This window comes from Cottoperca gobio, chromosome 17 (assembly GCF_900634415.1).
Source record: "Cottoperca gobio chromosome 17, fCotGob3.1, whole genome shotgun sequence".
Lineage (NCBI taxonomy): Eukaryota > Metazoa > Chordata > Actinopteri > Perciformes > Bovichtidae > Cottoperca > Cottoperca gobio.
Window position 1 is genome coordinate 19,291,503 of NC_041371.1, and position 20,162 is coordinate 19,311,664.

At 40.7% G+C, this 20,162-nt stretch overlaps 2 protein-coding genes across 3 annotated transcripts in view; one reads left to right on the forward strand and one right to left on the reverse strand.

Moving 5' to 3' along the window:
* Window positions 1-985: 985 nt before the first annotated feature.
* On the reverse strand, window positions 986-11,454 carry dis3l2 (DIS3 like 3'-5' exoribonuclease 2). 2 transcript variants are annotated; one of them, XM_029453787.1, is made up of 21 exons: window positions 11,317-11,454; window positions 9,940-10,736; window positions 9,680-9,810; window positions 9,504-9,557; window positions 9,191-9,292; window positions 8,537-8,711; window positions 8,267-8,331; window positions 7,524-7,753; window positions 7,267-7,440; window positions 6,920-6,999; window positions 6,678-6,790; window positions 6,457-6,564; window positions 6,060-6,293; window positions 5,785-5,864; window positions 5,396-5,579; window positions 5,018-5,104; window positions 4,575-4,722; window positions 4,168-4,298; window positions 3,632-3,736; window positions 3,307-3,411; window positions 986-2,888 (listed from the first exon to the last, which is right to left on the reverse strand). In XM_029453787.1, exons 2-21 carry the CDS (start codon window positions 10,703-10,705, stop codon window positions 2,787-2,789), a joined length of 3,174 nt encoding a protein of 1,057 aa, XP_029309647.1. In that variant the 5' UTR covers window positions 10,706-10,736; window positions 11,317-11,454; the 3' UTR covers window positions 986-2,786. The 2 variants fall into 2 exon arrangements, with proteins under 2 accessions (XP_029309647.1, XP_029309648.1); XM_029453788.1 differs by lacking the exon at window positions 11,317-11,454 and adding an exon at window positions 11,010-11,256.
* Window positions 11,455-18,935: 7,481 nt separating this feature from the next.
* The window catches only part of gpr158b (G protein-coupled receptor 158b), a 60,797-nt gene continuing 59,570 nt past the window's right edge, over window positions 18,936-20,162 (forward strand). Inside the window, exon 1 of the mRNA XM_029454265.1 lies at window positions 18,936-20,107. Within this exon, the coding sequence (XP_029310125.1) occupies window positions 19,251-20,107 (857 nt within the window). The 5' untranslated portion in view covers window positions 18,936-19,250. The remainder of the gene's footprint in view (window positions 20,108-20,162) is intronic.

The following is a 20,162-nucleotide window of genomic DNA, read 5'->3' on the forward strand; positions in this document are numbered from 1 at the left end:
GAAAGAAAATCATGAAAAACTCATAGTATAGTATGTCAGAAAGTCATAAAGATTTCATAATATAGTAGTAATAACAATGAAAGTTTATAGAGTGGTTCCTTATAATATTGCCCAAAGGAAACATATATAAGGTGAACAGAATCGGTCCAAGTACAGAACCCTGCGGAACTCCAAGACTGACTTTGGCTGTCATGGAGGATTTATCGTTAACAAGAACAAATTGAGATCGCTCAGATAAATAGGACTTGAACCAGCTTAGTGCGGTTCCTTTTATGCCAACACAATGTTCAAGTCTCTGTAGTAGAATGTCACGTAGTAGACATTTGTATTTGATGTTTCTCACACAAACACAATTTCTCCTATGCAACTATAGTCAAGTTTCCATCCAGAGAAAATCGAATCAAACCGAGCCTCACCTCGGATTGCGCAAACCCTCGCAAACATGCGCGTGCCTGTTGCTATCTCTCTTTATGTCGCCAATATGCTTAGACACTTTTATTATGAGTCCTGACTTTCCAGTCCAGTTAACGTATGTAATGTATGTGTGTAACATATTTAGTCTTGCTGAAAAAATACATTTTGACTTTAAATAAAAATGATTTTGTTAATAGTGCAGTCTATTAAAATTAATCAAAGTATCAGACTAAAAACACGATGGAGGGTGCAGAGCAAATACCTGAGCCACTATAAATGTAACGTTATTTTTTGGCCAATTATGTCCCTTACCTGTGTGTATAAAGAATGCTGATATGAGACATGAAAAATAACCAGTACTCAATGTTCATGCTGCCAAGAAAATGATGAATAAGCTACTCAGTTGGGTTCATATATTTGTAAATCTGATTGAGTCAGTGCCTCCCCAGCCATGAACCTCACCGCACGTCACTGAGAACACTCCCTGTAATAAAAGACAGATTATCTGTGTTTAATCGTCACCAATAAAATGTAATTATGTTTAAACTAGTCAAGAAAAACAAAACACAGATTGAGTCATTCATGTGCGTGTTTATTTCCCTAGAGACAAGCGCAACTACAGTATATATTGCTCTGTATGGTGGTTTAGCACAGTACAAATACACTTTGAATACTGACCAGAATCAAAGTTACATGTAACTTTGCAAAAGACACAGATATTGTACTTTGTACTTTAAACCTAATCACAGATACACATCCTACTAAGTCAGTACATTTGTTTTTGCACCATCACTTTACTTGCTGGTTTAAAATACATTTAAGCTCACGTCACAAAGCTGTCAGTCTGTTTTAAACAAAATAACTTAAAAACATGAGCTAAGGTTTGACAAACCTGTCAAACAAGAGACACTTCAAATCCAAAAAATAAAACAAGTGTGCAGACATGGCAGCTGATTATATGACACTGTATGGCATTGAGAACTAAAGAGAGGCACATTGACTCAGTTAAAGCAAAAAGGGAGGCAACCAAACATTTAAAAATGTGCAGCTTCACTAAAATTTAGCTCGATTAAATTAAGGCTGAAATTCACATTTGATATTAATGAGGTCCATGAAGAATTTGTGCTGCACAAATCAAAGCATAAAAGTAGACCCCACAAATAACAGTTAGAATTAAGATCTCAAGGCAGCAATTCAAGTCGTTCCCATGTTTTGCATTAAAAACAACAACAATGAGATTAGAACAATGTTAGATCCATCCCTCCTTTTAAGAATTTGAATCAAATGAAAAGTCCTATGAGCTGTACCTCATGATTGTGACATGAAAGACCTGAAGACACCCTTCATTCACACCCCAGAAGAATCTGAAAGCTCTTCCAGTATAAAACACTATAAATACAACAATGTAAAAGGTCCTGGATGGCATGCGATCGCTGTTATTTTTCTCTTTATGCAAATGTTAATCTACCCGTCGATCTGATGTAGTTGAAAGGTTTTACATTGATATTACTGCTACATGTTTTACTGTTTGACATCACGTAGCTTCACAACAAGTTATATTACAGCCACCATAGACGGTCAAAGACAGAAAGATAAGTAAACTTCAGTAGTGTGTTAAACTCTATTGCTTTGCAAACACAAATATGGGTCTCAACTCAATCTATCGGGAAACAGTCAATGATATTAAACTGAAAATCAGCTTTCACACAGACTGTGTACAACAGTTATATCACATCAAAACAGTCCTCATAAAAAGGTCACTAAATCAACAGCAACATAAAAAGTCATTTCTGCCTTGGTTCTTTCAGTCAGATCACAATTCAATTTAAAATCAGTCTACCGAACTACATTAAATAGTGTTTACATGTTTTAAACCACATACATTAAATCGCACACGTCACAGTCAACCATTTTCCAAAGCATACCGTAGTAGATTTTGTTTATTCTACTTCCAAGATGGTCATTAGCTCTGTTCATTTCTGAAGACTGAAACCCAACTTGCCCTTCATGTACCTGGGATGGTTACATGTTGCAGGTCTACACATGTGGCCTTCCATGTATTCTGAAAATGAATAGAAAGCAAAGAAAAGACAGAAAGAAAGTTCCTTTCACAACTACTTAAATAATATACCTTGGAAGTTGGCATGTGAGGGTTATTTCCAGTAAGTGGGCTAACATTTAAAAACACAACTGGACTGGGCCTTCAGGTTAAGACGGAAACTTAACTTATTCTTTTTTAAACTAAATCATTTCAATTGAAATCTGACTGACCGGATCCGTGATCCGCTGCTCACCACAGTAACACTGCTTCTAAACTACTACTTTTTCTAACAATCAACAAAATAAAATGTGCAACTTTTTGTGTGCTGCGTTTATGATTCGTTGTCCTCAGGCATCTTGAGAACTGCACTGTATTTCATGGGTGCACCATCCGCTTTGAGCTGAACCTCCACCAACGTGAAGATTGAAATGACCTTCAAGTGGAAAAAAGAACAACGATGATTATTGCAATCTGTATGTCAACTTGCTTGGCACTTCTTAAACATCCTGACCCAGGCTAGCTGGTCCAACTCTTCAGGGAACAAGTTAGTGATGTAGTCATCTGCTGGTTTAGATCAAATGTAACTTCACGCTGTAAATTGTTTTAAGAAATTAAAATCAAGAATTCATTGGCGAGGGCTGCATAAAGGCCATGATACCGGAGACGATGTACTAAAATGATGAGTATTTTTAATTCGTATAACCATCATGTTGCTTTTGTTCCATAAAACATACAATTACAGAATGAAGAACTATAAAACCTGACATTCATTTCTATATAGTGACTAATATTTATATTTCCCTATAAGCTGTACCAATTACAAAAGCATTTTCAGTGTGTGCGGGTCTCACCTGCTCTACTGGAGCTTTCTCTGGGTCCTCCGGTATCCAGACGAGAGTCAGCTCCGATTTCTTCCCCACCTTATGATGGTGGAATGTGCTCAGGCCAGCAATAGACTGAAGGTGGAAACAAATGGTTTCAAAGAATTAAGACTAAAAGAGGTTTTAAGAACATACAAGGCAACATCTAAAAACACTAAATAAAATAACTTTACTAAAAATCTATACACAAATGTATATAGAAAGCGGAAATTGCAGCTGAAAAGCAGAAATAAAACAACAACCCAAAAATCAATTAAGACTGAAACCTTTCCCTGTAAAGTGTTTTGGAGCTGACCTTGCAGTAGATGCGTTTCTGTACTCCGTATCGGAGAACCAGCACATCAAAGGACTGATCCAGCACGCCCATCACCATGGCCTCAGAGTCCAGAGGGCCACAGTCCTGTGGAGCAGACCAAGAAAATACTTTAGTGTACTGACAGACATTAAGAAACTGGTTTAAACCTCGGCTTATTTTACTATTTAGGGAATTGCTGAGCCCTTTTTCTTTTCTTTTCTGGAGGATACCACATAAGCTCGAACTCAACGTTCACCCAGGGTCAGAGCCAGAGCCCCCGACAATATGACCTTATCCATAGACTAATAAGAAATGTGAACCAGAATTGTGTAACTCCAATGACAGGACCGTTTGTGAAGAATCAGGGTGAAGAGAGGAAATAAATGTCTAATGTCCGGGAATATCTATTGAAAACAATTATGTTGTGGCTGATTAAGTACTTCAAGTAAAAGATGAGATTTAAAACAAAGATCATAGGCACTGTAGCAGAGGACAAAAAGAAACAGAAAAGCATGTTTTTCCATGTGGCTACCCACCTTTACAAACACTCCAAAGAAGAGCTCAGAGCTGAGCTCTTGGACTCTCTTGGACAGAGTCTTCCTGTCATTACAGTGGGATGACTGTTTTTGGACTTCTTCTGTGGACAGCCCCAACTTAGGCCCACACTCTGCATACACACATTCAGTGGAGAGACATACACATGATGAGTATGAGAAAAAAACAAAGGAACTGACACATTAAACTGACACGTGTACAGAAGGAGCAGACGGGGCAGAGACGATGGTAAAGGCCACAGCACAAACAATAAATCAACTCAAAGTGACATCTGAGGCTGCGCTGTTCTCTTCTACATCGTCAACTAGACATGTCCTGCAGTACAGCTGCAGTACTGTTTGAATGTTTCAGTGTGTCCAAAACAGACTTTTGTAGAGAAGGTACGCACTCAGTGAAGAAGCCAGCAGCCGGTGGACGACGATATCAGCGTAGCGTCTGATGGGTGATGTGAAGTGAGTGTAGAGAGGAACGTTGAGGGCGTAGTGCTTAAACTGATTCTCCTCCTTAAGTACGCCTGTACAGAAGTACAGCGCCATCTGGGAAATACCAATAACCCACATTAAATACAAAAACCTTATTGGAAAGCTTTCATGTTAAAAAAGTACAAATTCAGTTTCCAGCTCACAAAACAATCTTTTCTCTGTAACATGTCAAGATACACGTTTCTCTATCATGGTAACAACTATTACATGACAGTGGGCTTCTCATTGTCCACATTTTGAAGAAACTGTCATTCTTCCGTTTACAAAAGCAAAAGTTTTCCACACAATCTTGATAAATAGATAAAAATTAAAATGGAAAGAAACAGCCTTTTGGTCGCTGAGCTCTAACCTGCATGGGTCTGGAGCACATGTGGGTGAGGACTTCTTTTCTGGCAGTGGTATACTCATCATCCCCAAGAGTAGTGTTGAGACTTTTCTGCATGTTGGAAAAGCAGAAAAGAGATTTCAATCATTGTACAGAGTTATTCTTTTACATCATTTTCAGTAAGTCAAATGACTCAAAAGCTTGTCAGTCCCTTATTGAGCTTCAGAAGCCGTTATATCCCTGTAGAGAAATAAAACAGTGGTTTGCAATCCCCCAATAAACACAGAGAAGAACAACAAGCACAGCATGCCGGCTATCAGTTATCGTCTGGAAAAAAATCCATATTATGGATCCCCATTTATAACGCTGTCTATGTAAATCAGCTGCATTATGAGTACTGACATGCAACGCTCCTGCAGAGGAGAGATCGATGTCGATTCCCAACTGGTCACAAAGCTCCTGTAGCTCATCCACCATTTTGGTCTTGGGTGGAGGGTGGCGTCTGAGCAGGGCCAGCTGAGGGAATCTGGAGTGGATGTGGTGGGCTGTGGCAATGTTAGCCAGTAACATGAACTCCTCCACCAACCTAGAGAACACAGGAATGCAGGATAGTTAAATGGCCAGAGTGCGGAAAAAAGAAACGCAAACAAAAGGAGGACTTATATTTAAAACACTCCAGACTGATTCAGAAATACATTTCACCAAAATGTACACGTCAACTAAATGTTAATTTTGCAACAGAAACAAAGGGGATACAGACAGAGAGGATCTCAGGAGGGTTAGTTACTCACTTGTTACTGTCTCTGTACTGGTAAACGTAGCAGCCTTGAGGCATCATGGTCTCTTTGTCCAGGGTGAAAGACAGTTTCAACTGAAACAAAACCCCCATAAAATGTCAGAAAACAAATTAAAAAATCTTGGTGTTGTTACCAACCATTTATTTTGTATTACATAAGCATTGTTGGGTGTCACGTTAGCCAGCAGGTAAGGCAATATGATCATTTCACTAATAAAAGGGAACTCCACCACAGAGACCAGAGTGAAACACAAGGCAACGGGGGCTCACCTGGTCCAGTCTGAGGGCTCCTCCTGAGAAGCGTTGAGCTCGGAGGTTCTTGGCAATAGAGTGCAGGTTGAGCACAGCCTGGTGGATCTCATCAATGGGGTGCTGAGGGTCCGCAGGTGGCAGCTCCTCAGCTGAGAACATCTTTTCAGGGGCCTCGATCATGCTCTGAGCGTGGTCGTAACTCAGCTTCACGCAGGAGCGGATGACTGAGCGGCCGAACCACTCACTCAGGATCTGAGATGAATCACGAAACAGAAAAAACACATCCAGCAAATGGAATCACAATTTTGGCTTAATCAATCAGCCGTCAGAGCCTTCTCTTCTCTTTACCTGCAAAATTAACCTTCTATTGTACGAGTGCAGCTCTGACAGGTCCATGAATTTTAAATGTTCATACCTTCCCCTCCGGTGTGATTTCCCAAATGACAGAGAAAGTGAGTCTGTCAGTGAGAGGATTCAGACTGCACAGCTCCTCACACAGCAGCCGCGGCAACATGGGGATCACCTGGACAGAAACAAAACACATTGAGTAAGGTATAAAGGTATGTTTATTAAAACTAATAACAACGTCAGTTGTTTGAGGTTTGCTCTTTTTTATTAGTGTCAAGGAGCACTCACCTTTTGAACCATGTACACACTAGTTGCTCTTCGGCTGGCAATAGAATCCAGAGCGTTGTCTTCCCCCACAAAGTAACTCACGTCAGCAATGTGGACCCCCACCTCAAAGTTACCTGTGTTAAACAGACAGCCCATGACACAACCTCCTATCCCACAGGGAAAACAGCATCTATAGCTATAATCAGAATTCATCATCATCATCATCATCATCATCACTAAGCTCCTCAGTTAAGGTGGTTTACCATCGGCGAGTTGTTTACAGGACAGTGCATCGTCCAGGTCTCTGGCGGTAGCAGGGTCGATGGTGAATATACACTCCTTCCTACATATAATAAAACAGTACTTTGTGAATCACATCCTAAATAAAGACTTATTATAATTGTTTGCTGCCATTGGATGACAAAGCTTGACATTCTCAGTAGCCCAATTATCAGCAAAATAGATACAGCAGTCGTGTGTTAGCAGTCTAAATCTAAAGAGGTCACATCTCCTCTTTTGTGTAAAGCTGCATCTGGCTCATGTAGCAGAGAACATATTGATAATAACAGAAAAGAATGTGGAGCTGTATGTACAGGCTTCACAGTCCTACCTGAGGTCCCTCCTCTTCGTCATCTCCTCAGGTGGGATGGTCCAGGGCAGGTTCTTGGGTAGGCAGTCCAACACCTCATTTGAGAACTCAGAAAAATCAACCTCGTACTCGATCAGAATGCCCTCTGTCTCCGGCTCGATTTCTCCAGCCTGACCCAGTGTCTTAGCAAGTTGACTGGAGGAAACATTAGGAGAGTCAGGTTGGTTGTTATACCACTAAAAGGGTTCCCCGCATCAAGTTTTGAATTCAACGCTCACCCTTCTGCGAAGTTGCTGTCGGCTGCCCAGTTGGTGATCCGACATATGAACAAGGTGTTGGTGTAGTCGCCCGGGCGGGAGATAAAGTCTTCAGGACAGTCAGCGAGGAAAACGTTAATCCGTGGCACCCGGTGGTCCACAGGGGAGAACATGGCAAAAGGCTTATCTGGTAGGAATTTCAGGAAGCCCGTTACAGCTCTCGAGTGTTTCTTCTCAACAATGTACACCACCTGGCAGACACATGATAAGGGGAGCATAGTGTTGACTTAGAAATCTAAGGCCACTGCGTTATATTCTTAGAACCCCGAGAACAAGTGACAAACATTACTGTTGAAGAACAAGCGAAAGAAGAAGCAGAACGTTTGCCATTTTAGAATATTGTAAATGCAAACAGTTTCTTTTCATAGTTAAAACATTTCAGTGACAAGAAATGTGTTGCATTTATTGTGAAGTAGTCAGATGAATTGTTGAGGCAACTTAGCAAAACTCTCTTATGCATACATCTGTTTTTATTCACTTCAATGTCATGTGGATTGGTTTTACACAAGGGACCTTCTGATGTGAAGGGTTAGGCCTTCAGTGGACAATAAACCTCCAGCACACACAATCAAGTCATATAGAACCTTTTTGCGAAGCCTCTGTAAGAGTTTGGTTATTGTAAATATAGGAACGTTTTGGGAGAAAAAAAAGGAAGGGAAGGGGTGATTAAGAAATACAGCACAGCTGACAGGCGGGGCGCTTACTTTAGCAGTCTTTTGGAGTATTTCCCCAGTGGGCCGTGCGGTTGAGGAGTCTTCCAGAGGTTCCACTATTTCCATCAGATGAAAGGAAAAATGAAGATGCATTAGCTGAACTTTTGCTTTGTTTGTGAATTTCTTCAGGGCAGTAAATAAACATTCAAACACATACTGACCATTACCAAATACCAACTGAGCCATTATAATTTGATACCACAGTTGTTATATTAATTGTGATTTGCAACAGCTGCTACAATTACATCTCCATCACAGTACCTGTGTCAGTGAGGGTGGTATTCTGCACTTTGCGGATGAGTTCATCCTGGTCGCTACACCGATCTTCCACTTTAACAGCAGGCCTGGGCTTGCGCTCCGCCCTCTTCTGCGCCATGTTTTCTTTCTGACTATCTGACTCACTGGCACCGTCGCAGTCAGTATCTGACCTCACAACCTAAACAGGAACACACTTAGTCTTCATCGGCTGACACTCTCCAATAGGCTGCGGTTCAATTTTTGTTTAGGAAGGTCCCTAACTGAGTAAAATGACCTGGAAGTGTGTAAGTGGCAGCCATGATAAGAGCTGGGGGAATTCTGTAAATGCTGAAGGAAAGGTGCTTCAATGTTTCCTTTCTTATCTGCTTTAGCATAAGATACAAACAACAAACAAACATCAGGAGCATAGTGTAAGTGCAGTTGGATTTCCTTTTCTTGACCTCGTGACATTTTCCATCAAGATCAAGGAAAAGTGGATAGGAAAAGACATCGGGTGCAATTTGTTTTGTATATCAGACCGCAGCCCTGGTGTGTTTTCTGTCCCGTGGAGCTGAATGAAGCCTGTTATAATAATCAAACTTTGAAAAGCTGATGCCGAAATTTAAGACATGGGGCTTACAAACAAGAACTATACATAGACGGGTACATGTGGTCTACCTTCCATTGCTCCCGAGGGAGGATTTGCACCACCACTACGTCTGCATTCAATGCTCTGTTGCGAGACACAATCCCATCCAGAAATATATCTCGTGTGTCATCCTGCGAGAAACAAAAAGAGAGATTGCTCGTCTCTTTTCAACTTTGTTCAAGACAGATGTTGATGTACTACCTGATACAATGAAATCACATGCATATATCTTTTTCATACAGTATACTGTACACAGTCTTTTAGCTATCACGTGCGTTTTTAGAACCTATTAGTTGAGGCAGCAAAACATTATGTGTCAAATTCATTCTGGTCTGAACTTACAGGAGATGGGACGAAAGCTTCGTGGTATTTCTTTGGGTTGATTCGTATCTGTCCCTGCAGAGAAAGCATGTAGAATTTAGAAAGCAATCTACCAATTTATTGTGAGATTCACTACGTTAATAGTTTGACCACCCTAAGTAATGTCATCCATAGGAGCAGTAATCCTGGGTTGGTACCTGAATGAGTTCCCCTCTTTTAAGGCCATGAGAAACCTCCTCAACGGTCATGTATGATTCAAACACATGTTTCTTTGATCCTCTGCCTCCTTTGTTCCTACTCTTGTCAGCAGGAGAATTGGCACTTGACACTGAAAAAGATTGAACTCATTGACTTAATGCAACATAAACCATTAAATGTATAAATCTACATTATAATTCCATATAAAATGAGTGTACGCCTGCTGAGCTTACATCTCAAAAACTAACCTACAATTTACCTCTGGGCTGCTGCAGTTTCTTGTCTTTACCATGAGGAGACTTGGGCCTTGCCATCTGAGTGTCAAACCCAGAATGTACTGCCCCCTCTCTGCTTTTATCCTCTTCTGGTTGCCTTGTGTTGGTTTTCTTCTTTGACTTCTTCATCTTCTCTTGCTCCTGTTCACCTGTACTGGCTTTCTTTGGGGACTGGGGACAAGCAACGAATGAGTCAGTCTCTTTTGAGGTGACATCTCTGTTAGAGTCCTTGATTTTCTTCTGCTGCTTCTGGGGTTTCTTCGAGTCATTGTGTTTTAAAGAGCCGAGTTCTTCGCCAGACTCGACGTCTCCATCGTGGCTGGTGGCGGTGTCTCTTCTCTGTCCCCACCGCTGTCTGTCAGGCACACCCTGTTTCCTTTCACAGTCCTGCTGAGCACTGCGGGTACTTAGTTTCTCCATGTACAAAGACAATGAACTCTCCTCTCCTTTGCTTTTTATTGAAGAGGGGGAGAAGTCACTCGAATCAGAGAAATCATTGGGCACTTGGTCCCTTTTTCGTTGTGGTATGTTCTGCCTGTCACTCTGGGCTTTGAGCAGTGTGCTTGGCCCATTTCCTTCCCTTTGAAATGTTGTGTCCTTTGCATATTGCTCTAGATACAGACTGAACTTGCTGCTGCAGTGCTGACTGAGAAGCCTGGCATAGGCATCTTTCTGAGGAGGAGTGCTTGACTGATTCTGGCTGCGCTTTGGGTCTCGATTCAGGTTCTTCGATTGCCGAGGAGAATCCATATGGCAATCCTTAAAGATACTCTGAAAGTCTCTGAAAAGGAAAAAAGCATAAACTATGAGTGCTGCTATTCAAGCATCAGTCAATACACAACTTCGTTAATGTTTAACGTTTACAATTCAATGCACTCAAAATATTCTAAAAATAGGAGAATGTTAACTAAAATGAATATGAAGAAAATGAAAGCAGATAGTCCTAGCAGATTTATTGCTGCGTAGTCCACTCATCTTACATCATATAACGGTTAGTTTAGTCATAATTACAAATGTAAACATGACTGGAAGTTTTTAACCAAGTTCATATTACCAAACGTTACATTGGGATGAGGATTATACGAGACAACAAACTCTGTATAATCACATTGTCTTCGGTTTTTACGTCTTGACAAGCTAAGAATGCCGTTTAAATAACATTATATCGCAGCTAAACGTTAACCAGCGTTAGCCAACAGTTATTAGCAGTGCCTGACTAGCATCAGCTACGCTAACTGCAACGGCAGGTGTTGGTTTAACGCTAATTAACAACTAATATGTCGGACGGACCGCGACACTGACACAACAAACGACTCAAAGATGGAAGGAAAGATTGTCAAACTATAAATCTTAAACATTACCTCGTTCACTGCGTGTACGTTATGTAAGTTAACTGTCGTTCAGCACGAAATGCTAGTTAGCTGATACGTTCACTTCCTCTGTCGTCATGAACGGTTACAGTCATGCTGCCTTTGGGAGCTGTCGGAAATATCAGCACTAAGCAAACGCACCAAAACCATGGACATGAAACGGGGAAATGGGAAAAGTCAATATATCAATATTTCAAAAGGAACTGTGTTGTATACTAACTGCCTTTTTTCCGTATCCTCTTATGAAATATTAGTCAGAGACAATCCTGTTACCACATAGATTTTACACATTTGATAAAATCCTGAATTAATTAATTAATGAATTCATCGGGGATGAAAATGGCCCTACATTGTTGAGTGACTCCATTTGCTCATATAGTTTTGTGTGGAACATTACACCCAAATTAATCAGGTAGGCTATATTATTCTTATTCTTATTCTTCTTATTCTTCTTATTCTTCTTATTCTTATTCTTATTCTTATTCTTATTATTCTTATTGTTGTTATTATTGTTATTATTGTTATTATTGTTATTATTATAATATATATATTCTGATATATATAAGGATCTTATTATTATTATTATTATATATATATATATATATATATATATATATATATATATATATATATATATATATATATATATATATATATATATATTCTGATATATATAAGGATCTGAGCAGATCCTTGTTGTGTCTGACTGGAAGCACAAAGACGGACACAAGCGACCTTTAGAGGGCAGCAAAGACTACATATTTAATTTACTGTATTTTACTACCATACAGTGATATATGCTGTGAGTCAGTTGTGCAAACAACTCATCCTGTCTGATGAGAACGATAAGAAGAACGCTAACATTCAATCAGACAGAGACGGTGTGTGATGTCTGGGTGAGAGTGTGTGAAGGCATATGTTATGCATACATGATGAATATATTTCTAGCTATATTTGGAGATGCTCTTCTCTCCACTGACAACCTGCTGTTCACGCTTGCTTCACTTGCAAAGTACAAGACATAAAGCTTCCTTCAAGCACACACACACGCACACTTATTCTTCAGCATAATTCCTGTGGGATAGTATGGGGGTGATTTTTGGATAGGTGTATGTTTTGCAGTCAGATGGGGCTTTCAGACATCTGAGTATATAATGTAGTTGAGGTTGTCATCTCTCAGCTTGATAGAGGCCCAGAATTTCTTGCAGAACGCATGCACCAGCACCGATGCATACAGATGCACAGCTGTAGTGGGCTTTGCATGATTGAGGAGAATACAATATGTTGTTTGAATTCTGCTCATAACTGTCATTCACTCAGCTACAATAGTGTCTGGTGACCCCTCTGCCTCACTGACAACATCACAATGCACATATTTTCTGGCACTTCAATAAAACCACCCAGCTTGTCTGTGGAAACATCTGGTGTCTAATTATAACCCACATGTGCAGTATAGTGGTCGTCAAGCAGAGTTGACGTGATGAGGCTGTAATTGGATTCATTATATGATTTAATTAAGTCTCAGCTGCTGTCGCAATATTAGACATAGACTGTATTTGTGCCTTTCTTGGTTAAAGATTCAATGTTTAACACATTAAAACAATGAACTAACATTATCAACAGAATGTGAAGAGGTAACAGTGTTGACGTTATGTCAAAGACGTCTATGTGTTGTGTTGCAGAGATATCTACTGAAATTAGCATGCTAACTGACTAAATCAAATCAAATCAAGTCAAATTAATTTATACAGCCCAATATCACAAATGACACATTTGTCTCAGTGTGCTTTACAGACTGTACAGCATACGACACCCTCCGTCCTTAGACCCTCGCACCGCACAATGAAAAACTTCCTAAAAGAAACCCCACTAATTAAAGCGGGAGAAATAGAAGAAACCTCAGAGAGAGCAACTGAGGAGCGCTCCGTCCAGTCTAGTAATACCGCTTGTTCCTCTAGAGGTAATAGTGAGTCAGTATAACGGGGAGAGGGAGAAGAAGTACAGCTGGTTTGACCACCAGTGCTGGGATATTCGCCAGCCGAATCCTAGCAGCAGTGCTATGTCGGCACGGAGGACGAAACAAGAACATGAGTCGTTCCCTTGTCTCTGCCGCCAGGACTCAAGCCAACATACAAACTATCAAAAAGTGAAGTTACACGGACCGTACAGCCCCCAGTGCCACAGTAAACACAGATATCTAAGCTCCACGTGAAGGTTAGAAGAGAGAAGTGATATTTAGATCGACTCTCAGAGTTTCAGCAGTCTGCTCTCATGAACTGACTGACTGACAGACTGACTGACAGGCTTTCACAGGAGTAATATATACACATTACCAACACGAGAAGAGATATATATATAGCTGTAGAATACAATACACAATATAAAGAATAAATTAAAATACTTACATACAATAAATATGACACACTACTACAACTAAAATATAAACAGGGTAACATACTCTAATTGTTTTTTTTAATAACTGATGGTTTTGATGATTGATGAAGTTAGATAGTATGGACCCAGTTAAGAGGTAAACTACTGCCCCCTATTTATGTGGAGCAGGTGGCTCAGAACTACACATTGAACCTTTAAACAGTACTTACAGTTGGTGTTATCCAGTTGGAAACAGTAATGAACTAAGATATAGGTGCTACTCTTTCCTCTGTACAACAGGGGGAGTTAGCAGCGACACAGATGCAGGTTGAACTGGCAGCTCCACATATTTGCAGGTGTTTTCTGAATCCAAATTCAACAAAGAAAATCAATATTTATTCTCTCGGCCATTTCACAGTTATAAATGTAAACATGTCCCAGTTTGTTTCCTGTTGCATGTGTATGCATGTCATCAGCTGACAGAACGTAAACATGGACATGAAAACCGCTCCCATTTTTAACTGCTTTTTATAATGAAGTTTGGCTATATTTGTAAATCCCTGAAATATATCAATTAAAAATCTGTAAATCTGTTAGTGTAAAATTGTACAAATGAATAAAGTTTGAATGTAATATTACATTTAAATTGAAGACAATTTATGTTTATTTATTATATTGTTTATTTTCATTGTTTACTTTTTAATCCACTTAAAATATATTCATTTATTTAGTTTTATGTGTTTTTGTTTCATTTCAGATATTATTTTTACTGTATTCTTTTTTTTTTTACTGCTTAGACACAAGGATTGTATTAATGTCTTCAACCTGCCTTGTTGTTTGTGAATTGGTTCTACAATAAAAAGAAAAACGTTGAAACGGTCTAGATGTTCCCAGATGCTATGAGTGATTTGTTTTCTCAGTGAGTGTCTCAGTGATTAGCCCTGTACCTGCTCAGTACGTAGGACCAGTGTTGGGTCCTTTCTGTAACTGAGTTTTTTCTACCAACAGTTAAAGAACTTGAACATAGCGACAGGGATGCACATGAATTTCAGGATGAATGTGTTTGTCTATTTGTTGTTTGACTTGTGATAGACTGGCAAACTATCCAGCGTTTACTCAGGCTCTTGCGAAGCGTGCGCTGGGATAGGCATTTATTTATTTTACTTACCATTAACAAGTGGAACACTGTTCACTGTGCTGATGTTTGCAGATGAAATAGATGTGTTAGTTGATTGAACCATCCTTCCTTTGGCAGACTGCACCAAGGGAAATTAACTTAGTTACAGTTTTTTCAGCAGACCTTTTCATCTTCATCAGGCAACAGCAGGTAATCTGCCAGCCAAGCGTTGGCATTTAACAGAATCATTACGGTTAACCTTATGCTATTTCCCTGCTTTGAATCTTAAAGGCCTGTTTCTGTTTTTTAACCATCACAAAATTGGTTGATTTGACTCAAAATTTAAATGAGTGACAGCTTGAGCTACTGAACGCTTAGAAAAGTCATATCTTTCTGATTTATATCATTTCCTATTTATTCTTTTACATGACTCTCTGTTGCCTTCCCGTATACGGTGCGCTGTCAAAGAAAGAGACATGAGTAGCCACATCCTTCTCCACATCAAACTGAGGTTAAACCAAGTGAGTAACCCACGGTCCCAACAGTCTTACTCCAGAAGCTGCACAGCAACCAAAGTATAAAAATATTTCCCACTTTGAAGCTTTTAACATCAGAAGAGGCTGTTCTGCTTCCGTGCAAGGAGCACATAAACACCATAATTCTTACCTATAAATATTCAAATCCTACAGGAGTGTGAAGACGGACGACTCTACAGAATTCAGAGAAAATTGTAAGTCTCTGAAAATGACCAACACAGATTTTAAGGCGTAACACACATCCACAAAGTTGTGAGGAATGATTATTGATGTCCTCTAGATTTCTGTTACAACACACCCTGAAAATCACAAAATTGTAAACGCTTCTATTGAGCCCTGGTCACCCTCCAACCTACAGATACTTTACTTTACAGCTCCTTGCATGTGGTAGCAGCCAAACAAAAAGACAGAAAAAGCATCAGAGGAAAAACCCTTTTTGCTCATGAGCTTTTGCTCTTTTCTGAAGAAATCTAAAGGAACCTCTGGGAGAACAGAGAGCGTGGGTGAAAGAGTGCCTGGAACAGCAACCTCTCTACCACTGTTGCGGTTGTACGTACTCAAGTTGTAAGGCATGCAGATGAAGCAGCAAATGCCTATCAAATATTCATCGGGCCAGGGGAGGCAGTGCAGCTTGTAAAAGAAGATAAAATAGAGGGGGCAGGAGGACTACGGTCTCTTTCCCTCTGATGCTCTCTCACTGCTTGTTTCTTTTCCCCTGCCTCACTCACCATCTCCACCACAAACACACCTTTTTTTTTTTTGATGAGGCTGCTTAGTCATTTAACCAATGTACAAAATGAATGAAATAGTTGCTTTTGATTTATGTGATTACAGTAAAGTAGGGGAGAGCGAGTTGTGACCGTGCCTTTTTAGCAAATTAGAAAACAACCATGCCTGTGCTGTTCACCATGCTCAGACTCTGCCACACCCTCTTCACTTCCAACTCAAAGTGGAGACCTTCTGACTGTTCCTCACAGTTTATTCACAGTTTGAAAACCTACAGCATGTGAGTTCATTTTGAGCTCTTTTGTTATTTTTCTTCTACCATATTTGTTTTTAGCTATGCCACATACAAAATACTATTGTTGGAAAGCTTACTTTCTGGCCTATCAGTTGATGCTAGTGTTAGCTGTCTGGAGCTAGCACAGGAGTCCAACGTGTGTCTGCTTTGGTTGGTTGGAACAGTATTGTTTATAGTTCCTGCCTTGTTACAAATCCACCAAAAACAGACAAAAACAAATTGATACAAACTCAATAGCCTACATAAACCTATCGGCTACATGTAGCCTATGGTAACCACTTTGAGCTTATAGGTGCCACTGAAATGAACTTAGAGCAATGGAGTTTTTCTCAAAGAAATGTGTGAAAAAGTAACATTGTAAATGTGTTCAAATTTAGACTGCAATTTTTTATTTTTGGGAAAATGCACCCCTTATACATTCAACAAAATTGTGCCTTTCGGTTTTGGGTTGGTCTCCAAAAATCTTGACAAATTGTTAGCATAGTAAACTTGATTAATTGTTAGGAGAAACCTTTATCTGTTCAGGGATCAACTTATTTCCATTACTGCTCAAGTAGTGTTTGAGCATGGCGGGTTATTTCTTGATGACACCAAAGTGTCCCAACTGACCCCGTTCTCCCCTACTTTCTTGTCAGTATTATCTGTTCTATCACCAGTTATCCATCGACTTATGAATATCTATTCTTATCATGTCCAAATATGAGGCTGATTTGGCACAGATTGGTCAGTGTGTGAGTGTGAACGTGTGTGAGAAGTGTACACTGCAGGTCTCGTGCTGTAGGGCCAGACTTCCTCATCACTGGCTGCAGCCGGCTGCATGGGTAGATCTCTGCGGTCATCACCTGCACTTCCATGGCAACGGCCTGCGAGTCACCCCGGATGGGCCGCACACTGCAACGCCCATTTCCAGTCCTCCTGGTGAGCCCCGGAGAATGCCAGAGCAGACTGAGACAGACACATGAACACAAACACTCACGCACGACAACAAAATGCTTTCATGTTTGTTTTTTTTATGATCCACACCAGATGGACTCATGAAGTATCTAAACACAGAGTGGGATGTCCAACCTCGCTCTTCAGTGTGAATGAGTAAGAGGGGCAGGTGACACACAAATGTTCATCCCTCTGATGCTTCCCTTGTTCACATTTTCCCAGTGGTGGAATGTAACTAAGTACATTTACCCAAGTACTGCACTTAAGTACAATTTCGTCATACTTGTACTTTAAATGAACTAATACATGATGATGTTTTATTATGGATACATCTACTCGGCAGTATAGGAAGCAGTCATTTAGCCCCACCTTTAACAGCTGCAACATTAGTGATGCTTACACATTAATGCATTAATAATTACAATCCAATAATATAACATATATTATTCCAAAGTAAGTGGACAGCTCTGTCCTCATACTTTTGTATACTTACTTGGCACCATAGTTCCATTAAAGACATGCCTGGACGGAGCACGTCTTGTTATTGGGATATTAGGTTTGAAGTGATATTTTCATAAAAATAATGTTGGTTTGTCTTATTCATTCAACTGTACAGAGCTTTGGTCTGTGCTTGTCTAATACTACACTGATACTTAATTTTGGTAGTAAAACGTGAGGTTTAGTAAAATGAGTCTATAGTTTTAGGAAGCAATGCTGTTGCTAATTTAGGATTTATTTCTAGAAATATGAGGAAGAATTGTAATGCCAATGATTTTGGAATGAGATATTTACAGTGGTGGGCGAAGTACTCAGATCTTGTACTTTAGTAAAAGTAGTAAAACCAGAATGTAGACATGTTTACTCAAGTAAAAGTAATAAAGTATTTAAAGTACCAAAAGTAAAAGTAGTCATTCTGCACAATAGCCCATTTTCAGAATCATATATATACACATTAATATATTTAAATATAACCTATAATAAAACATGTTAATTGATGTGTTTGTTATATTCTGTATTATTAAACTGAATCTTCAAAGGAACCAACGTTCAAATACATTTAGTTGAGTAAAAAGTACAATATTTGAGTGGAGTCAAAGTGTAAAGTAGAAGAAATTAGAAATAGTCAATTAAAATTCAAGTACCTCAAAATGGTCCTACTTGAGTAAATGTACTTAGTGACTGTCCACCACTGGATATTTATCAGTCGTTTAACACATACTTGTGGCCACAAACTGTACACAGAGAAGTAAATTGTATATTATAACTATAAATATCTTGTAGGTCTCCCCATCACTCACACTTTTTATTGTATTCTACTTTTAGATTCAATGTAATTGACATGCTGCTCCTCCATCCTCGTCACTGACAACCCTCCATCACCACCACCCTCGCTTTTCTTCATGCTAGCGCTACTTTCAGAACCGGACAGCTCACGTCTTTTCCCACGCTCCGCCCACCTCCGGCAGACTGGCAGTGAGAAACAACCACACACACCGGTGGGCGACACTTAACGTGGCCTATTAGGGTTTTATTGGGAGGGACGGAACTTCAAGAACAATTTGTTTCGTTCCTCGTCATCATACTCCTCTCACATGGATTTCTCCGAGAGGCAGTAAAAAGGAGACGTCGCTTCATGTGAATGGATTGCGGACTGATGAGGAGTCAGTGTTGTTTTTTCTGCTGGGTGGTGTTTCGAGCAGAGGTAAAAAACGGAAAAGAAAACAGGGAAAGTGTGTTTTTTTGCAGACAGAAGAGACACAGGATGAGAAGTGGAAAGGCTTAATTTTTTTCAGCTTGATCATGGGTATGCAATTCAGGAGATTCTCTCGTGTGAAGTGTTTCTAATCTCTGGAAGCAGCGGAAGAAAGAGAGCTGCTTTGGTTATGCTCGCCACACTGTGCCAAGTGCCCGCGGTTTCTTCTCTGTGTCTGTAAAAAGGAACGACATGGCTCTCCTGGTCGTCCCGCTACTTCTGCAAACAGGGCTGGTTTTAGGATCAAACTACGGCTATGTGGAGTGGTCGGATAATGAGCGAGAGGAGAAGAACCCACCAGTGTTCAGCACCCAAAACATCAACAGGGAGCCGCCCCACCACCCAACCTACTACTCGGTACCGGCCACCGAGCGCGCGGTGGTGGCGCACAAAATTGAAGAGGACCTGCCGAGGGTGGTAACCGCGTTCCTGCACACCGGAGACTCCTCAGCGCTGAGGCAGGTCAACTGTTCGCGGAGGTACGAGCTGAGCAGCCTGCGAGGCGGCCTGCACGTCGCCTCCCACTACTCCCTGCACAGCATCCTGGACACTGTCGCGCACGCCACAAACTTCCTGAATATGATTCTGCAGGCCAACAGGTCCCGGGAGCAAACCCCGCGGAGGGACATCAACTGGTACCACGCGCTGGTCCAGAGTATCCTCGAGGGGGACCCCAAAATCCACAGGGCGGTGGTGACCTTCCACGCGGACGCGCCGACTCCGGGCCCCCAGGTTTTCCTGCAGGCGACAAGAACCGAGAAGGAGGTGGTGCTGCAGGACTTGTCCGCCTCTGCCCACCGCCACCTGACGAGCAGGAGCCCGGAGTCCGACTGGTTTAATGAGTTTAGGGACGGGAGGAGACCACACATGCACAGAAGAGTCCCGGAGGCACCGGGCACCAAGAGTGGAAGTTACCTTCTGGACAAAAACCACATCAAGTGGTCGGCACCGTACCTGGAGTGTGAGCACGGGGCGTTTGTGCCATATTGGCTGCTCACATTGTCTGCTGGCTTCTATGGACTGAAGAGCAACTCTGCACCAGAATTCAGGTGAGAGGAAGTGTGTGTGTGTGGTGTGTGTGTGTGTGTGTGTGTGTGTGTGTGT